The following is a 14,608-nucleotide window of genomic DNA, read 5'->3' as shown; positions in this document are numbered from 1 at the left end:
GGCTAGGTGTCTGCCTCAGGCTGAATGTAGTTTAAAAAAATTCAGCCAAAATGACTCAGCGGTTTCTGAGAATGAGGCTATTGTTTTGCCCTTGTTAAATTCTGGCACTCTAATTTGAAAAGGTCTAGCACCCTCATGATTTGGAGCAGGGACCTGAAATTTGGCAAGGGTTGGGCTTTGTGTCAGGCATATGCCTTTTGTGGTCCCAATGAAAATCTGCCCAAATTTGGTCTAATTCTAAGACCTTTTGTAAACTGCAGGGTTTAAAAAAAAAAGAAAAAGGAAAAAAAAAAAAAGAATCCCAGCAGAATCATGGGTAAGGGTTGGAATTTCACAGGTCAGGCACAAGTGCCAAGCTCCCCTTCGCCTCCCACTCTGTGAAGAGGCTGTGGCTGCATGATGGGGGTTAGCATGATGGCCCTATACCAGAGGGGGGTGGGTAAAGGAATGGGAGGAAGCCATGCTCCAGCCCCAGCAGCCACTGTGGCTTCCTGTTTGGGCGGCCAGCTGGCAGAGAAAAGGAGGTGGCACTGATACCATGCTGGTAGCTCTGCCTATAATTAAGGGTGAACCTTCCATTATAGGACCCTATTTTCAGTTGCTTATAACTTTGCCAAACTTTAACAGATCAGGATGAAATTCTCTATGCCAGGAGTCTGAGGCTGAATATTTTGGGAAAGTTTCACCCTTCTGCAACTGAGTTATGGAGAAGTGAGATTGACAGTTAACCAAAGACTAATCAGAAGCATAACACTGCACTAAGAGCTATGTCAGCCACAAATCGGCCATACTTACTGGAAGTAGATCTGAAATGTCATTTTCTCTTTTGACTTTTCCTTTAGGTGGTTCTTCCATTTCATCATCTTCGTTCAATACAGAGTTGTCTATTGTATCACCCACACTTTCCTCAGTTTCTCCCTCTGCAGTGAGTTTTAACCTTTGTGTTTCAGCTTCCTTCATGTGAATAACTGTTTCACCAGCATCCACCACTAGTGATTCTGAGAAAATCTTCAGGATAGCATTAATTGTGCTTGCCTGGCTACTGGATGGAATGGTGCCCTTTATATTCCAGACAGAGCCTAAACATGGGAGAGTTAGAATGTCAAAACCTTTAAACTACATGGTGCATGGCCTTCTTATAGCTATTGCAAAACCAGAGCTTGTGTTAACTATAGTACTCAGTATCTATGTCACATCTTTCATCAAGAATCTCAAAATACTTTTCAAAGACAGATATAGATCCCCATCTTACGAAAGGAGAATCTAAGGCACAAAAAAGTTTCCCCGTGATCAGAGGCTTCATGGCATGGCTGAAAACAGAACCCATGTCGCCTGATTTCCAATCCCTCGCATTAACTGAGAAACAACTGCCTCCTTCAGAAAGGTAAGAGTACTTTATGAACTGAAATTTCAGGAGTTTCCTATAGACTTGTGACTTTCAAGTGCCAACCTATATTGAACATTCAGGGCCCAAAACCGTAAGCTGGGGCAAACCTCATCATGTGAAGATGGACAAAAAATATTTCCATAGGGAAATCCTGGTGACACTTTGCCTGATAGACATAGCAGATCTTCAGGACACTGAATGATCTTAATTTTGAGTTATTCATGGTCTTAAAAGGACGAAGGGAGAGATTTTCTTCCACATTACATTGCTTGATTTTATTATTTGTCAGACCTATAAACAGTCAAAAAATAAAGAGAAATTAAATAAAACCCTCCCTTTCTAAGCACAGGTACTGAGTGCTTTAAACTGGAGAATTCTAGTTAATTGTACTTCAGGGTCAGAAAGCATCTTAACTGGAAGGTGTAACACAAGATGGTGAAGCTGAAGGGAAAGGATGCAATGGCCCAGGCACTTAATACTGGGCTTTAAAAACCATGTTTGAAAACAGATTTTCAAAGTCTGTTTCAACACGCTTCCAGCTAAACCAATTTCAGACAAATCTTGATAGGCCAGCCTGTTGTAAAACTGCTTTCAAAATCTCTGTTGCAGTGTAATAGAGTGGCCAGATAAATCACGTTAGAAATGGTTTAAACATTGTTCTTGCTAAACCAAAGTTCAAAAATCTATTTCCAAATGCTTCAAAGCCTAGCACAGGTAAAGTCAAGAGCAACACGGTTTCTTTAATATTTATTATTGCTTTATTTCCTTAGTAAGAACTAACGAATGAGTAACACCAAATCAAATTGGGACTGAAGTCACAATCAAGAGACAGCATTGCCTTTTGACATGATTCAGATATTGGCTCTCTTACGCTATCTGGTTGTGAAAGATGACATATGAAACCCCAGGCTCCATGACAAAGGTATAACAGTGGCAGGAATAGATCTGAGAACAATCTATCCAGCTCTTGCTTCTAAGCTGACACTTTGGCAACAACATAATTTGTTGCTATTACTTTGGCATGATGGAGAACTAAAACCTCTGCCTCTCCCATCCCACTTTACCTTCTATACAGCACGTTCCAAATACAAAAGTTAGGGTCCAGTTGAATCATACCTGCCAACAATGTCCTTAAAAGAATATGCTCCATGGCACTGTCTTGGGACAACATTATGGATTCCAATACTTGATGTGCAGAAGCATTGAAAGAAAAAAGCAGGTCTGGGTTATCTTCCGTCACTGTCTGCAAGCAATGTGCTGTGGCGACAAAAATCAACCAGACAAAAATGTAATGTTTTCAGATCTCTAACTGGATACTACACTATCATCATGAAAGCTGCTCAATTTCACAAGGGTGGGATAAAAGTAGTTTATGGTACTACACTGCCCCGACAATAATTTTTTCTACTAAAGAAGGGTTTTCTTCTCTTTTTTTGTTGCATGAAAGACACGCATAAACAGGTGAAAGCAATGTAAGAGCTTAGTCTTGCAAACCCTTTTGGGCATGAATACCTTTAGCAAGGGAACAGTCCCACTGAATTGAGTTACTCATATGCAGAAGTATGTGGATAAAGCCCTGACAGACTGTACAAGAGAAACAGTGGAAGTGTTGTGAAGTTCTTGTAACAATATTAGTTAGAGCAAGCATTTTCAGAGAGAAGTGAGATTTTTCAATTGATGGTGCCCTCTTGCATTACAAACACATCCCCTCTCCCCAGAAAAGCTAAATTAGTTTATTTTTCTCTGGAAAACCTTCCCTCTCATTCGAGCACTACAATACATCACTCCCCTTTTGGAGTGAGAACAAGCATACAAGATTTCAAACTCCAAGGTGTAATTTTTAGAAGGAGCCTTTCTGAAGTTCTTATTTTCAGTTGTGACTCAATAGGATCATTAACATGACCATATAATACAGTGTATTGCAAGGCTAGATATATATTCGTAGCTCAAACTACATGATGATCACTACCCTATCCACCACTTACCTACTGAGATAGCCAGATCTACGTTTGTGGAAAATTTCTTCAAATACTGTAACACAACATCCAAACACCCTTCTTTATTAAATATGGATACTGCCGTACCATTGCACTCACTAAGAAAAACAAAGAATGATAAAACATTTTTCACTTTTAAGAAAAGTCACTCTAATAGAACTCTAACAATTTATTCAAACATTTTTTTTTTGGAATTTATATTTTTATTAATCCATTTTTTAAAAAACTAACAGCTCCAGAACACATTTTCCACTTTAAAGGGTAGTTCTTTTCCAGTCAGTAATAAGAAGTCATTGTTCCAGCACAGATAGTTGGCATTCAGGAGTCTGTACTATATTTCTAAAACCATCTGAAAGGTGCCATTTACTTTAATTATCTTACTGATTTTATTTGTATTTATTTAAACTGCCCCACCTATTTCACTTAGAACTAAAATATTAAGACGGGACCGTGACTTCTACAGATCAGAAACACCGCAGAACCCAACCAATGGCCAGGAAACTTGAGAGAATTATTATTTGTCTAGTTCCCAAAATATGCTAAGTGCTTTACAAAACATGGTCCCTGTTTCAAAGTCACTTACATTTGAAATAAGACCTGACAACTGATTAATGAATACAAGAAATCCAGTTCTATTAAGGACAAGGGTTACACAACAAAAGGTTACGTGGCAGCACAGAGACTTGTGCATGCAGTTATTTTATAGTTCTATGTGTCTTAGGGTACGTCTTCACTACCCGCTGTATCGGCGGGTAGCAATCGATTGCTCGGGGATCGATATATCGCGTCTCATCTAGATGCGATATATCGATCCCCGAATGCGCTTATATCAATTCTGTAACTCCACCAACCCGAAAGGAGTTGCGGAATCGACAGGGGGAGCCGCGGACATTGATCCCGCGCCGTGAGGACGGTGAGTAATTCGATCTTAGATACTTCGACTTCAGTTACGTTATTCACGTAGCTGAAGTTGCATATCTAAGATCGATTTTCCCCCGTAGTGTAGACCAGCCCTTAGATACAAAGGCCCCAGCCCTGCTACTACTCCATGCTGGTAGATGCCTGGAGCCCAAATGAAGACAGTGGGGCTTCATATAGTCTCAAGTCTTTGTCAGATTGTGTCATCTCGATGTTTGCACTAGAGTTTCTATTAATATTGTTTCCGTTTCTCTTTGCGCAACCTGTAATTTTCTTCATGTCAATTACACAAATCAATGTAAATTAGTAACGGGACCATTCACATGCTTAAATATGCTTAAGAACCCATCCTGTACCCAAGCACTAATGGGCACCGGGAACATTTGCAGAGCAAGGAGGAAGAAAATAAATCCTCATTCTTTCCACCCATATGGCCGCAGAGTGGTGGCACCTAATAGCTAGAAAATCATGGTTCTTATGTATAGTATAACTGGATATGTTCCATTGCTACAAGGTCGCTTGTCTCCACACAGCAGGTGGCAGGATTTGACCCAAGAGAGATGACTGCCTAAAACAAGTGGCATTTCTCTTTACAATGTCAGATAGCAGGAGGGAGGGGGAAGCTATTTCTAGCAAGGGTGGCATGATCCATCATTTTAATCTTCCCCTTGTGATTGCAGTACCTGGGGAAAGCATATGGTGGACAAATCTGTGTTATCAGGTTGCGCATTGCTTCAGTTGCCTTTGATTTTAACATTTTGCTGAACTTAGTTCCCAGTCGGTGTCTCCTTTCTTTATGCTACAGATCTGCATAGGTCACTTTAAGGCTCCTATCTGAGCACTCTCTTCACTATTCTGTTATTCTTCTGCAGCATTCTCTCCATTACAGACACCCCAAAGGTTTACTAACCTCTATGTTCTATAGGTCTTAATTCTTTCCCTATTTCAATATTCCATACACCTATCTAGACATTCTGCATTTTCCTTAAATGTCCTCTCCCTCTAGATTAAGCACCCTTTACACTTTCACGTAGTGATCCCCAGGTGCTGATAAAATGGGCATAGCACATGAAGTTCAGGAAACTTCACTCTGCCCCTTCAGTGGAGAATGCAGAGCCCAGCAGTGTATGGGGCACCCTAGATTTCCATTCTGTGGCTTCGCTATGAATTCTAGGTGACTCTCATTTATATAATCTATGATTTGGAGCATTCCAGAACTCAAGAGGCCTGAACTCAACAAAATAAATTATAAAACTCCTATTGGCTTCACTGAGTGCATGATCAGGCCCACAAAGAGTAGTTTAATTGTAGCAAAACGTTAGGCTCCAGCAGCAGGGACTCAAGTGGGGCCTACATTCCCCATTGAGGCTGGGACAGCACTGGAGTCTCCGGGTTGGAACATAATGTTCCCCTACTTCTGCAGTACAGCATGGTCCTACAGAAAATTTGGGAGGTGTAGTCTTCATTCTCCCATGCACTGCAGAAAGTCTTCACTTTCAGAGTGACTATGATATAGTACAAAAGCCAAAATCACGATTTAGGCTGAGTTGCTCTTGGAAGTCAGATTTCAGCACAGTCCAACCTGTTTGATTAATAATAATTTTAAAATAATAACTCTGTGGAGCTTCAAGATCTTTCACTTACAAAATATGTTTTATCTTATTTGCCATTTATGGAGAAAGGTATATAAATACATTTTTCAAGTTTGAAAAGGAATAACCATGTTGATATATAAACTACTTTCAGGAATGAAGTGATCAGATATTATTGCTTTTATCTTCACTGGGGTATATAGGGTCAAACTATTTTTCAAAAGAAAAGCATCTGTGTTAATATTAAAATGGAGCTTACCATACATTCCACAGCACATTAACAGCCTCATTGGCTATGTCTTCAACACAATTTTTCTTTGTATCTTTGCATTTCATGGGGGAGACCTCGTTGGCCTCTAGTCCAGCACTGCACTGTAACCAAACAGGCAAAAAAAGGAATTGGAAAAGAACTGGACAAGAGAAAAAAAAATTAAAAGCAGAGATCTCAGGACAGCTACTTAATGACAGAAATTACAGTGAATCTGCAACTCTTCATGGCAAATAGGATCATAATACGAATTCAACTATTCCTTTCTACAGAAAAGAAATTACACACCTTAACAAAATCACCTTGTACTATGTCCTGTCACACATACCCTCGTTTTCAAAAGCACTTTCTTATAGACAAATAAACTTGTTAAATTTTTGTCTGACTGTCACAAGAAAATACAAGGCCAGATGCTTCTCAGAAACACTGGAATGTCCATTAATGCTAATAATTAAATACTTTTACAGAATGTCATCTGCGTATCTCTCAGCACTTTACAAACATGGCTAATGTGGAGAACTGGGAAATATGTTGGTTTTTTATAAAATGTCACATGCCCCTCTGTGTAATCACCCTGTCTGAATGCATATTTAGACCAAAAAGGATTGTTAAAGAAACCAGACTGGAAAGAGTCAGAATTTAGGAGAAACACTGTTCTGTTAAATGACTGCCCCTATGCTGAGGGAAGCTGTCAGGCTGACACAGAGACCTACTGGAAGTTCGTAAATACCAGTCACCTGCAGCAACCATGCTATAACTTGGTGGCCAAAGAGAAGAGAGGGACACCAGAGCTAAATCAGATCTACCCGGGCCTCAAGGGGAATGCCAAGTGTAGGTAAGACAATGTACATGTAGATCTCTGTTAATTTAAATCCACTTCTCTAAGAGCTGAGTACCCTTTGGCGAAACAAATATTCTTTATTTCAAGAACACTGTGTCACTGCATACTATGTCCGTCCACAAACCCCACAAGGAAAACTCTTGCAGGTGCCAAGCCCATGGGCTTACTATATAATATGGTTGACAGCTAGCGGATATAAATCAGAGACCCAATGGGAGAGTGGAGGTTCGTGGAATTCCATCCCAAGGGGAAGTGGAGACCTTCCACTTAAAAGGGATGCACTCAGTGGACTCGAAAAGAATCTCAGAAGGGCAGCCTACACAGGGATTGACCATTATCCACATTTTATAAATGGGGAAAGTTAGGCACAGAGGTTAAGTAGCTTGTCCAAAATATAGTAAAGTCAGCAGACAGATGGAACCCAAGTCTTGACTCCCAGTCTTGGGCCTTATCCACTGGACCAAATGGAGACTATATAGTACAATCAGAAGTATTAGAAACACTTTATCTTACTATAACTGGTACAATAACAACGTTGCCAACTGTCAATTCAATCATTAATTTGGACAACAGCACTCACTGTGAACCTCAGTAGACATAGCATGTAATGTAAAATTGTAAAGATCCTGCAATCAGATTTGCTTGCATGATTCACTGTCCCTACCTAACTTCAATGGACCTCTGTGTGCAGAATCATGTCCTTGCTTGGGATCTCTCTCTAGATTTGCATATAATTTTGGTAAACTCTCATAGAAATAAAGTGTTCCATTTGTATAATAATTTATATGAAAAGGGATTAGTAGCAATTCCTTAGGGAGCTGTGACATTTTGGGGATCATCCCAACTACTAAAGGGCTCAGTCACTGCCTGCCCTCTGACCTTGAGGTGTCTTAATGCTCTACTGCTATGGCTCTGATTTCAAACATAAGCTCCCAAGCTTCTTTTTATCCATTGCATACGAAGACTCTGATTTTCTCATTCTCTCCTTTCCTTCATTATTCCTCTTGACCCGAAATAAACAAAAGAAAATAACAACCTGTGAGCTTGTACTTTGTTCCCTCACTTTTGAATCCACTAGAGTTTGTTCAGCAAGTGTTTGGAGTGTGAACCTCAGTTCACTGAAACTGGAGTGCAACTCCTGTACCAACTACACTACTGTGACATGTTGGAGATCATCCAGATGAGTAAGGAGCTCTGTAACCACCCGCCCTGTACCTTGGGGTGCCTTAAACGCTGTATGGCTCAGAACTCTGATATCAGTAGCTAGCCCACAAGCACAAGGTCTCACCCTGGCCTCCACCAGCTTAGTCACTTCTTGAGGGGTGACTCCAACAACCCTTGGAGTCCTGAGTCTCCCCACATCCATCCTCCCCAAGTTCGTAAATAACAGTCACTTGGACCATTCCCGTGAAGGCATAAACCAAGCCCCCTAGTTATCAGTTTACTTTGGCGCACACACTCCATACAGTTTGCACAACAGGCCTGCTTGGGGATAAAAAACAAATACAAAAGAAGTGGATTTAACAGAAAAACCCCAGGTTAAAATATGAAATAGTAAAGGAAAGCAATCATACACAAGCTACCCAGCAAACAAAGATGCAGCATCGCCCTTGGTCTACACCACACATTTTCTTCAGTACAACCACGTCACTCAGGGGTGTGAAAAATCTACACCCCAGACGACGTAGGTATACTGACCTTATCCTCCTGTGTAGACAGTGCTATGTCGGCGAGAAAGCTTCTCCCATCGACATAGTTTTTGCCTCTCATGGAGGTGGAGTTATTAAGCTGACTGGAGAGCTCCCTCCCATCAGTTTAAGCATCTTCACCAGACTCGCTGCAGCTGTACCAATGTAACTTTGTAGCGCAGAACTGCCCTCAGGCTTTACACTTCCATTTTCAATAAAATCCCTTTTCTAATACAAGTTACCTATTGCCTTTGAACAGTTCAGCATACATTCTAGATACTGGGGGGCATTAGCGTCCACAGACTGCTTCCCCTCTAGAGACTGTCCCTCAGTTGCCTTTCACTTCCAAACCCTTCCATTTTAAAAGGGTTTGCAAGGTTTTCTTTTTCTTTAATCACTACAGATATTCAAAGTGGGAAAATACCCACTTGTCTCAATGACTTTCATTAACTTTAATGGCCTATCATTGTCTTTTCCTGGGTTGTGCAATGGTTATTGAGTCTGATTTTGTGTGAACACACCTGGCTTGGGAGGTGCCTCTCCCTGTTTGATTGCTCAATGTCCTGCTGAGAGGTGGAACCGAAGTTTATGAGCACAGTTCTTCATATACACAAATATATAATTTCATAACCATAGTCTGTATACATACCTCATAATGATTTTTAAGTTTAGAACTTTACAACCTTTCACAAAAGACCTTATTTGGCATGTCTGTCTAGTATAACATCATCATATATAATCAGTTGATTCAACTTCTTATTCTTTAGAGTTCAAACCCCCTGCTCTCCCCTTGAGGTGTCTGGTTGCTGATCGTCACATGTGCAATTTATTTTCAGCTAATATCCTAATTCTGCTTGATTGTGTCTACTACAAATAGAAAAAAAAACCATTTAGAATTCTAACACTATACGTTAATCTTGCCAGAATTTCTGCTTAAAATATCTTCAGAACAATTTTACAAACTCTTCACAGTAGTTTTGAAAAGAGAAAGACCTGGAAAGTTTAAAAACTGTATAGAAGTTAAAAAAAAACAAACAAACAAACAAAAAAAACCATACCTCTTTCAAAAGCGCTACAAGGGGTGTCATGATATCTTTAGTCACCATGTCATCACAAACTTCAAATCCTCCACAAGCACTGAGATTTCTGGAAAAAGTTAAATGCCTTGGATCACATGCTATAAAGTTATCTGCCTTGAATATTTCAAATATATTTAAATATTTCTACAGTAACAGATTTAGAGGTTACGACAGGTTTCACTTTTTTTTTTAAAGTAACGTTTAATTACTAAGATGATACTGCATGAATCACCTGCTTTTAGTCTATTACATGTCTTAATCTAAAAATATATTAAACTCAGTTTAAAAAAAAAACAGACCTATGTAAATAGCATAGCAATGAGCCAAAGACACAGCAGCAGGTCTCAGAGCCCAGGTCAACTGACTCAGGCTTGCGCTACAAGGTTAATAATAGCAGAGTAGATGTTCAGGCTCAGGCTGGAGCCTGGGTTCTGTGACCTGGTGAGGAGAGAAGGTCTCAGAGCCCAGGCTCCAACCCCAAGCCCAAATATCTACACTGCTATTTTCAGTCCTGCAGCACAAACCCAAGTCAGATGACCTGGGCTTTCAGACTTTGTCATGAGTCTTCCCGCCGCAGCGTAGATGTACCCTGAGCCTATTTTATTCCTACTAAAATATAGCAACATTTCATTTGGGAAACAGATCCCCAGGCCCTTCCTTCTGATATCCTGGAAGCTAATCTTTAAAGCATCTGTGCGCAAAACATTTACAGGAAACTGTTAGAAAACACATTTCTAAAGGAAACACTAACATTATGTCTTTGTGCAAACAAAGAAAAACCAACAGTAGGTCTGGGTGCAGTACAGTTAGTCCCATACAACTTTGTCACATATAAAAGCTAGCTATTTTGAATTTTCTCACTAACGCGCTGCTCCCAAAGCATTATCAAAACAAAGATTTCCACATGAAACATTTTCAAGCATTTAAAATTTTATCCCTCAGTACTTCTTTCTATTAGAGATGGAAAACAACATACCACAAGAAGCAGGAACCAGAGTAGCAACAACTACTAAGGTAAGCTGTGATCTTGCAATGAGACCCTTGTTGTGCTTTACTGAAGTTAATGAGCATCTCTCCATATGAATCTCATTGTGAAATCAGGATCATAGTCATTCATACATCAAGACTTTTCTGATTACAACAACATATATAATAGGGTTAAAGTAAAAAAACCTCAAAGATGACAATATTCAAGTTTGTTTCCTTTTATCAGAAATTCCTCTTCTCCACTGTACCAATAGCCAATAGTAACTCCTTCTTCTATAATACATTATTAATCACTTACCGGAGAGCTCCCGCAGCTGTTTCACGAACAGCTAAACTTTGATCAAGCAACATGGGACCTAAACACCGGACAACATCTCTCTGCAGAAAGGATGGGATTGCATGCTTCTGCTGCAACATTTTGGAAATGCTGGCACAGGCAAACTCTCTTACATCAGCACTTGGATGCTGCAGCTGAAGAGATAGGACAAGGGAGATTAAAAAGCAAATTCACCAGAAGGTTACATTGTAGGAAAAGACAAACACTTTCATTTTCCCCACCACCACACACTGCATTGTCTTCCCCCTCGTTATCATGTTTTCTTATATCTGTAACGGAAGACAACTTAACAATTTTTAAAAGAAATAAAGACTTAAAAATCAGAAGATCTTCACCTAGGTTTTATACTCTGAAAGGAGAAAATCATATCAAAAGAAAAATGAGCATACAAGAGACAAGGGAAGCAATGATTTGTTGAATCAGCTCAAGTAATCAGGGACTACCACAAGTCTGATTATTGAAAAACAGATTTGATTTCTCACACTCATATAACATGTTTACATGAGTTTTAAGTGCAAATCTCTTCAGTGAGGCTACTGAAAAATGAAGGGTTATGATGGGCGAGTGGCTACATCTATTCATGGGTAGAGGGGAATTCATGTATGTTCTCTTGGTATTGCTGAGTCCTTGACAGTCTCCTCTCCCTGTCTGCAGGCGAAAGCTCTGCTCAGGTAGACTCAGTTTTTCACAGGGTTTACGGCTCACTGGGCCAACAACAGCTATTCAAAGCGCAGGAGCAGCAGACAAGTGGAAAGAGGCGGAACACGCACAGCTGTGCCACCCACCAAAGACTGGCCATCACTGCTGCCCCTGCCCTCTCCAGTGGTGTACTAGCTCCCCAAGGCAGGGCTTCTGGTGGCAAACAGGAAAAACGCAGAGGAGTGGGTTGCTCAGGGGGCCTTACGTGTCAAAGGCTAAACTACACTATTTTTCTTTCAAAGGGAGAGTAAGTTTGGCCATTTACTCTGTGTGACCTTCCCTTTTACGAAAAGCAACAGTCAGGGTGAAAAAAGAGTGAGTCAAACTTCAGATGTCCAGTTGCCTCCTCTTTCCCTCCTCAAGAATGGTACCAAGACTCAAGGGAAGAGCTGAGGTACACATGGCGCAACAGATGACCAGTGAGATGGAGGCACCTGAAAGTTTGCCAGTGGAGGAAGGCAGGGAAGTATGGTTGTGTGTTAGACTCAGACTTTAAAGCCAGAATGGATGGACCAGCATGATCATCCAATCTGACCTCCTGCACATTACAGGTCACAGAACCTCACCTGCTCACTCCTGTAGTAGACCCATAACCTCTGCCTGAGTTACTGAAGTCTACAAATCATGGTTTAAAGATTTCAAGTTACAGAGAATCCACCCTTCACACTTATTTAAATCTGCAAGTGACCTGTGCCTCATGCTGCAGAGGAAAGCGAAAAAAAACCCAGAGTCTCTGCAAATCTGACCTGTAGGGAAACTCCTTTCCAGCCTCAAATATGGCAATCAGTTAGACCCTGAGCATATCGGCAAGGCCAGCCAGCCAGACACCTGGGCAAGAATTCATTGTAGTAACTCACAGCTCTCCCCATCTAGTTTCCCATCACCAGCCATTGGAGACATCTGCTACTAGCAGTCACAAATCAGCTACATGCCATTGATGGCAATCTTACCATACAATTTACCTCCACAAACTTAACAAGCTCAGGCTTTATATGTTTTTTGCCCCCACTACTACTCCTTGGGAGGCCGTTCCAAAACTTCACTGCTCTAATGGTTAGAAACCGTCCTCTAATTCCAAGCCTAAACTTGTTGATGGCCAGTTTGTATCCACTGTTCTTGTCTCAACATCGGCACTAAATAACTCCTCCCCCTCTGTGGTATTTATCCCTCTGGTGTATTTATAGAGCACAATCATCCTTCTTATGATTAAGCTACACAAGCCAAGCTCTTTGAGTCTCCGATCATAAGGTAGGTTTTCCATTCTTCTGATCATCTTAGTGGTCCTTCTCTGCACCTGTTCCAGTTTGAATTAAACTTTCTTAAAAATGGGAGACCCAAATTGCACACAGTATTCCAGATGAGGTCTCCCCAGTGCCTTGTATAATGGTACTAACACTTCTGTCTCTACTGGAAAAACCATGCCTGATGCACCTTAGGACTGCATTAGCCTTTTTCACAGCTGCATCACACTGGCAGCTCCTAGTCATCCTATGATCGACCAATACACCCAGGTCTTTCTCCTCCTCTGTCACTTCCAACTGATAAGGCCCCAGCTTATAGCAAAAATTCTTGTTGTTAGTCCCATGACCTTGCACTTTGCACTGTTAAATTTCATCTCATTTCTATTACTCCAGTTTTCAACGTCAAGATCTTCTTATATGATATCTCAATCCTCCTCCATACTGGCAACCCCTCCCAACGTTGGGTCATCTGCAAATTTTATTAACATACTCCCTCTTTTTGTACCAAGGTTATTAATAAAAATGTTAAATAAGATCGGTTTCAGGACCTATCCCTGAAGAACTCCACTAGTAATCTCTCTCTCTCCAGCCTGACAGTTCACCTTTCAGTATGACCCATTGTAGTCTTCCCTTTAACCAGTTCCTTATCCATCTTTCCGTTCTCAATGTGGAACTGTACCAAATGCCTTACTGAAATCCAGGTAGATTAGATCAACTGATTGCAGTACTGTCATCTTCTCAAAGGAGGAGATCAGGTTAGTCTGGCACCATCTACGTTTTATAAAACTATGTTGCATCTTATTTCAATTACTGTTTACCTCGTGTCCTTAACTACTCTTTCAAAATTTGTTCCAAAACCTTGCATACAATTGAGGACAAACTAACAGGACTGTGGTTTCCCAAATCACTTTCCCCCCCCCCTTTCTGTTGTTGGTTTTGTTTTCTTCCCCCCCCCACCCCAGCCTCCCTTCCCTTAACTTACAGGTACTCTGCAACGAAGAACCTGCCATGGAAGACAACAATGGATTGCCAAAACCACAGCTAGATTTTCCTCTATCTGCACCTATGGGGCCCTTGCCAGACAACCTGACCCTGGAGGCTTCTGCCCAAGCCCTGGTCTTGACTTGCTGAGAACGCAGCTTGCACATTCCCACCTGCTGTGAGAGGTGTCTGTTGATTGAGTCTTTCAGGAAACAGGTAAGAGAGCAGCAGGATGAGGCAGCTTGTCTGCACAGCATCCAAAAGCATGAGGACTTCATTGACAGGATGCAAATGGAAACATCGGAGATGGAGGATGCTAGCGAACTACAGACGACGACTGCACCAGAGAAGGAGAACTGGCTGCCTGCCTCCTCAGGCCATAGACTGTGTTCCACCCTCAAACCAGGTCCCCCATTCACCAAGGTAAAATACCAGTATGCATTATTAGCAACAGGAGGAGAGGAGCAGACCTCAATGGCTGAGGAGGAGCCACCTGCCCCCAAGCTGGGAGGCTCACAACCACTGCACACAAGAGGAGGCAACACAGGGTGCTGGTAATCAGAGACTCTCTTCTGAAGTAGACAGAGGCATCC

At 41.2% G+C, this 14,608-nt stretch overlaps 1 protein-coding gene across 4 annotated transcripts in view; it reads right to left on the bottom strand.

Moving 5' to 3' along the window:
- HEATR3 (HEAT repeat containing 3) overlaps positions 1 to 14,608 on the bottom strand; it is a 34,781-nt gene that overhangs the window by 15,617 nt on the left and 4,556 nt on the right. For 3 of the 4 annotated variants that reach the window (XM_050922540.1, XM_050922539.1, XM_050922541.1), the window contains exons 2-7: positions 11,056 to 11,228; positions 9,750 to 9,837; positions 6,154 to 6,266; positions 3,373 to 3,482; positions 2,504 to 2,644; positions 796 to 1,079 (exon numbers count right to left, since the gene is read on the bottom strand). In XM_050922540.1, the coding sequence (XP_050778497.1) occupies positions 796 to 1,079; positions 2,504 to 2,644; positions 3,373 to 3,482; positions 6,154 to 6,266; positions 9,750 to 9,837; positions 11,056 to 11,174 (855 nt within the window). In that variant the 5' untranslated portion in view covers positions 11,175 to 11,228. Of the gene's footprint in view, positions 1 to 795; positions 1,080 to 2,503; positions 2,645 to 3,372; positions 3,483 to 6,153; positions 6,267 to 9,749; positions 9,838 to 11,055; positions 11,229 to 14,608 lie in introns of those variants that run through there. The other variant, XM_050922542.1, reaches the window with a different exon arrangement.

Source organism: Gopherus flavomarginatus, chromosome 14 (assembly GCF_025201925.1).
Source record: "Gopherus flavomarginatus isolate rGopFla2 chromosome 14, rGopFla2.mat.asm, whole genome shotgun sequence".
In the NCBI taxonomy this organism is placed as follows: domain Eukaryota; kingdom Metazoa; phylum Chordata; order Testudines; family Testudinidae; genus Gopherus; species Gopherus flavomarginatus.
This window is presented reverse-complemented; position numbering and strand designations above follow the sequence as displayed.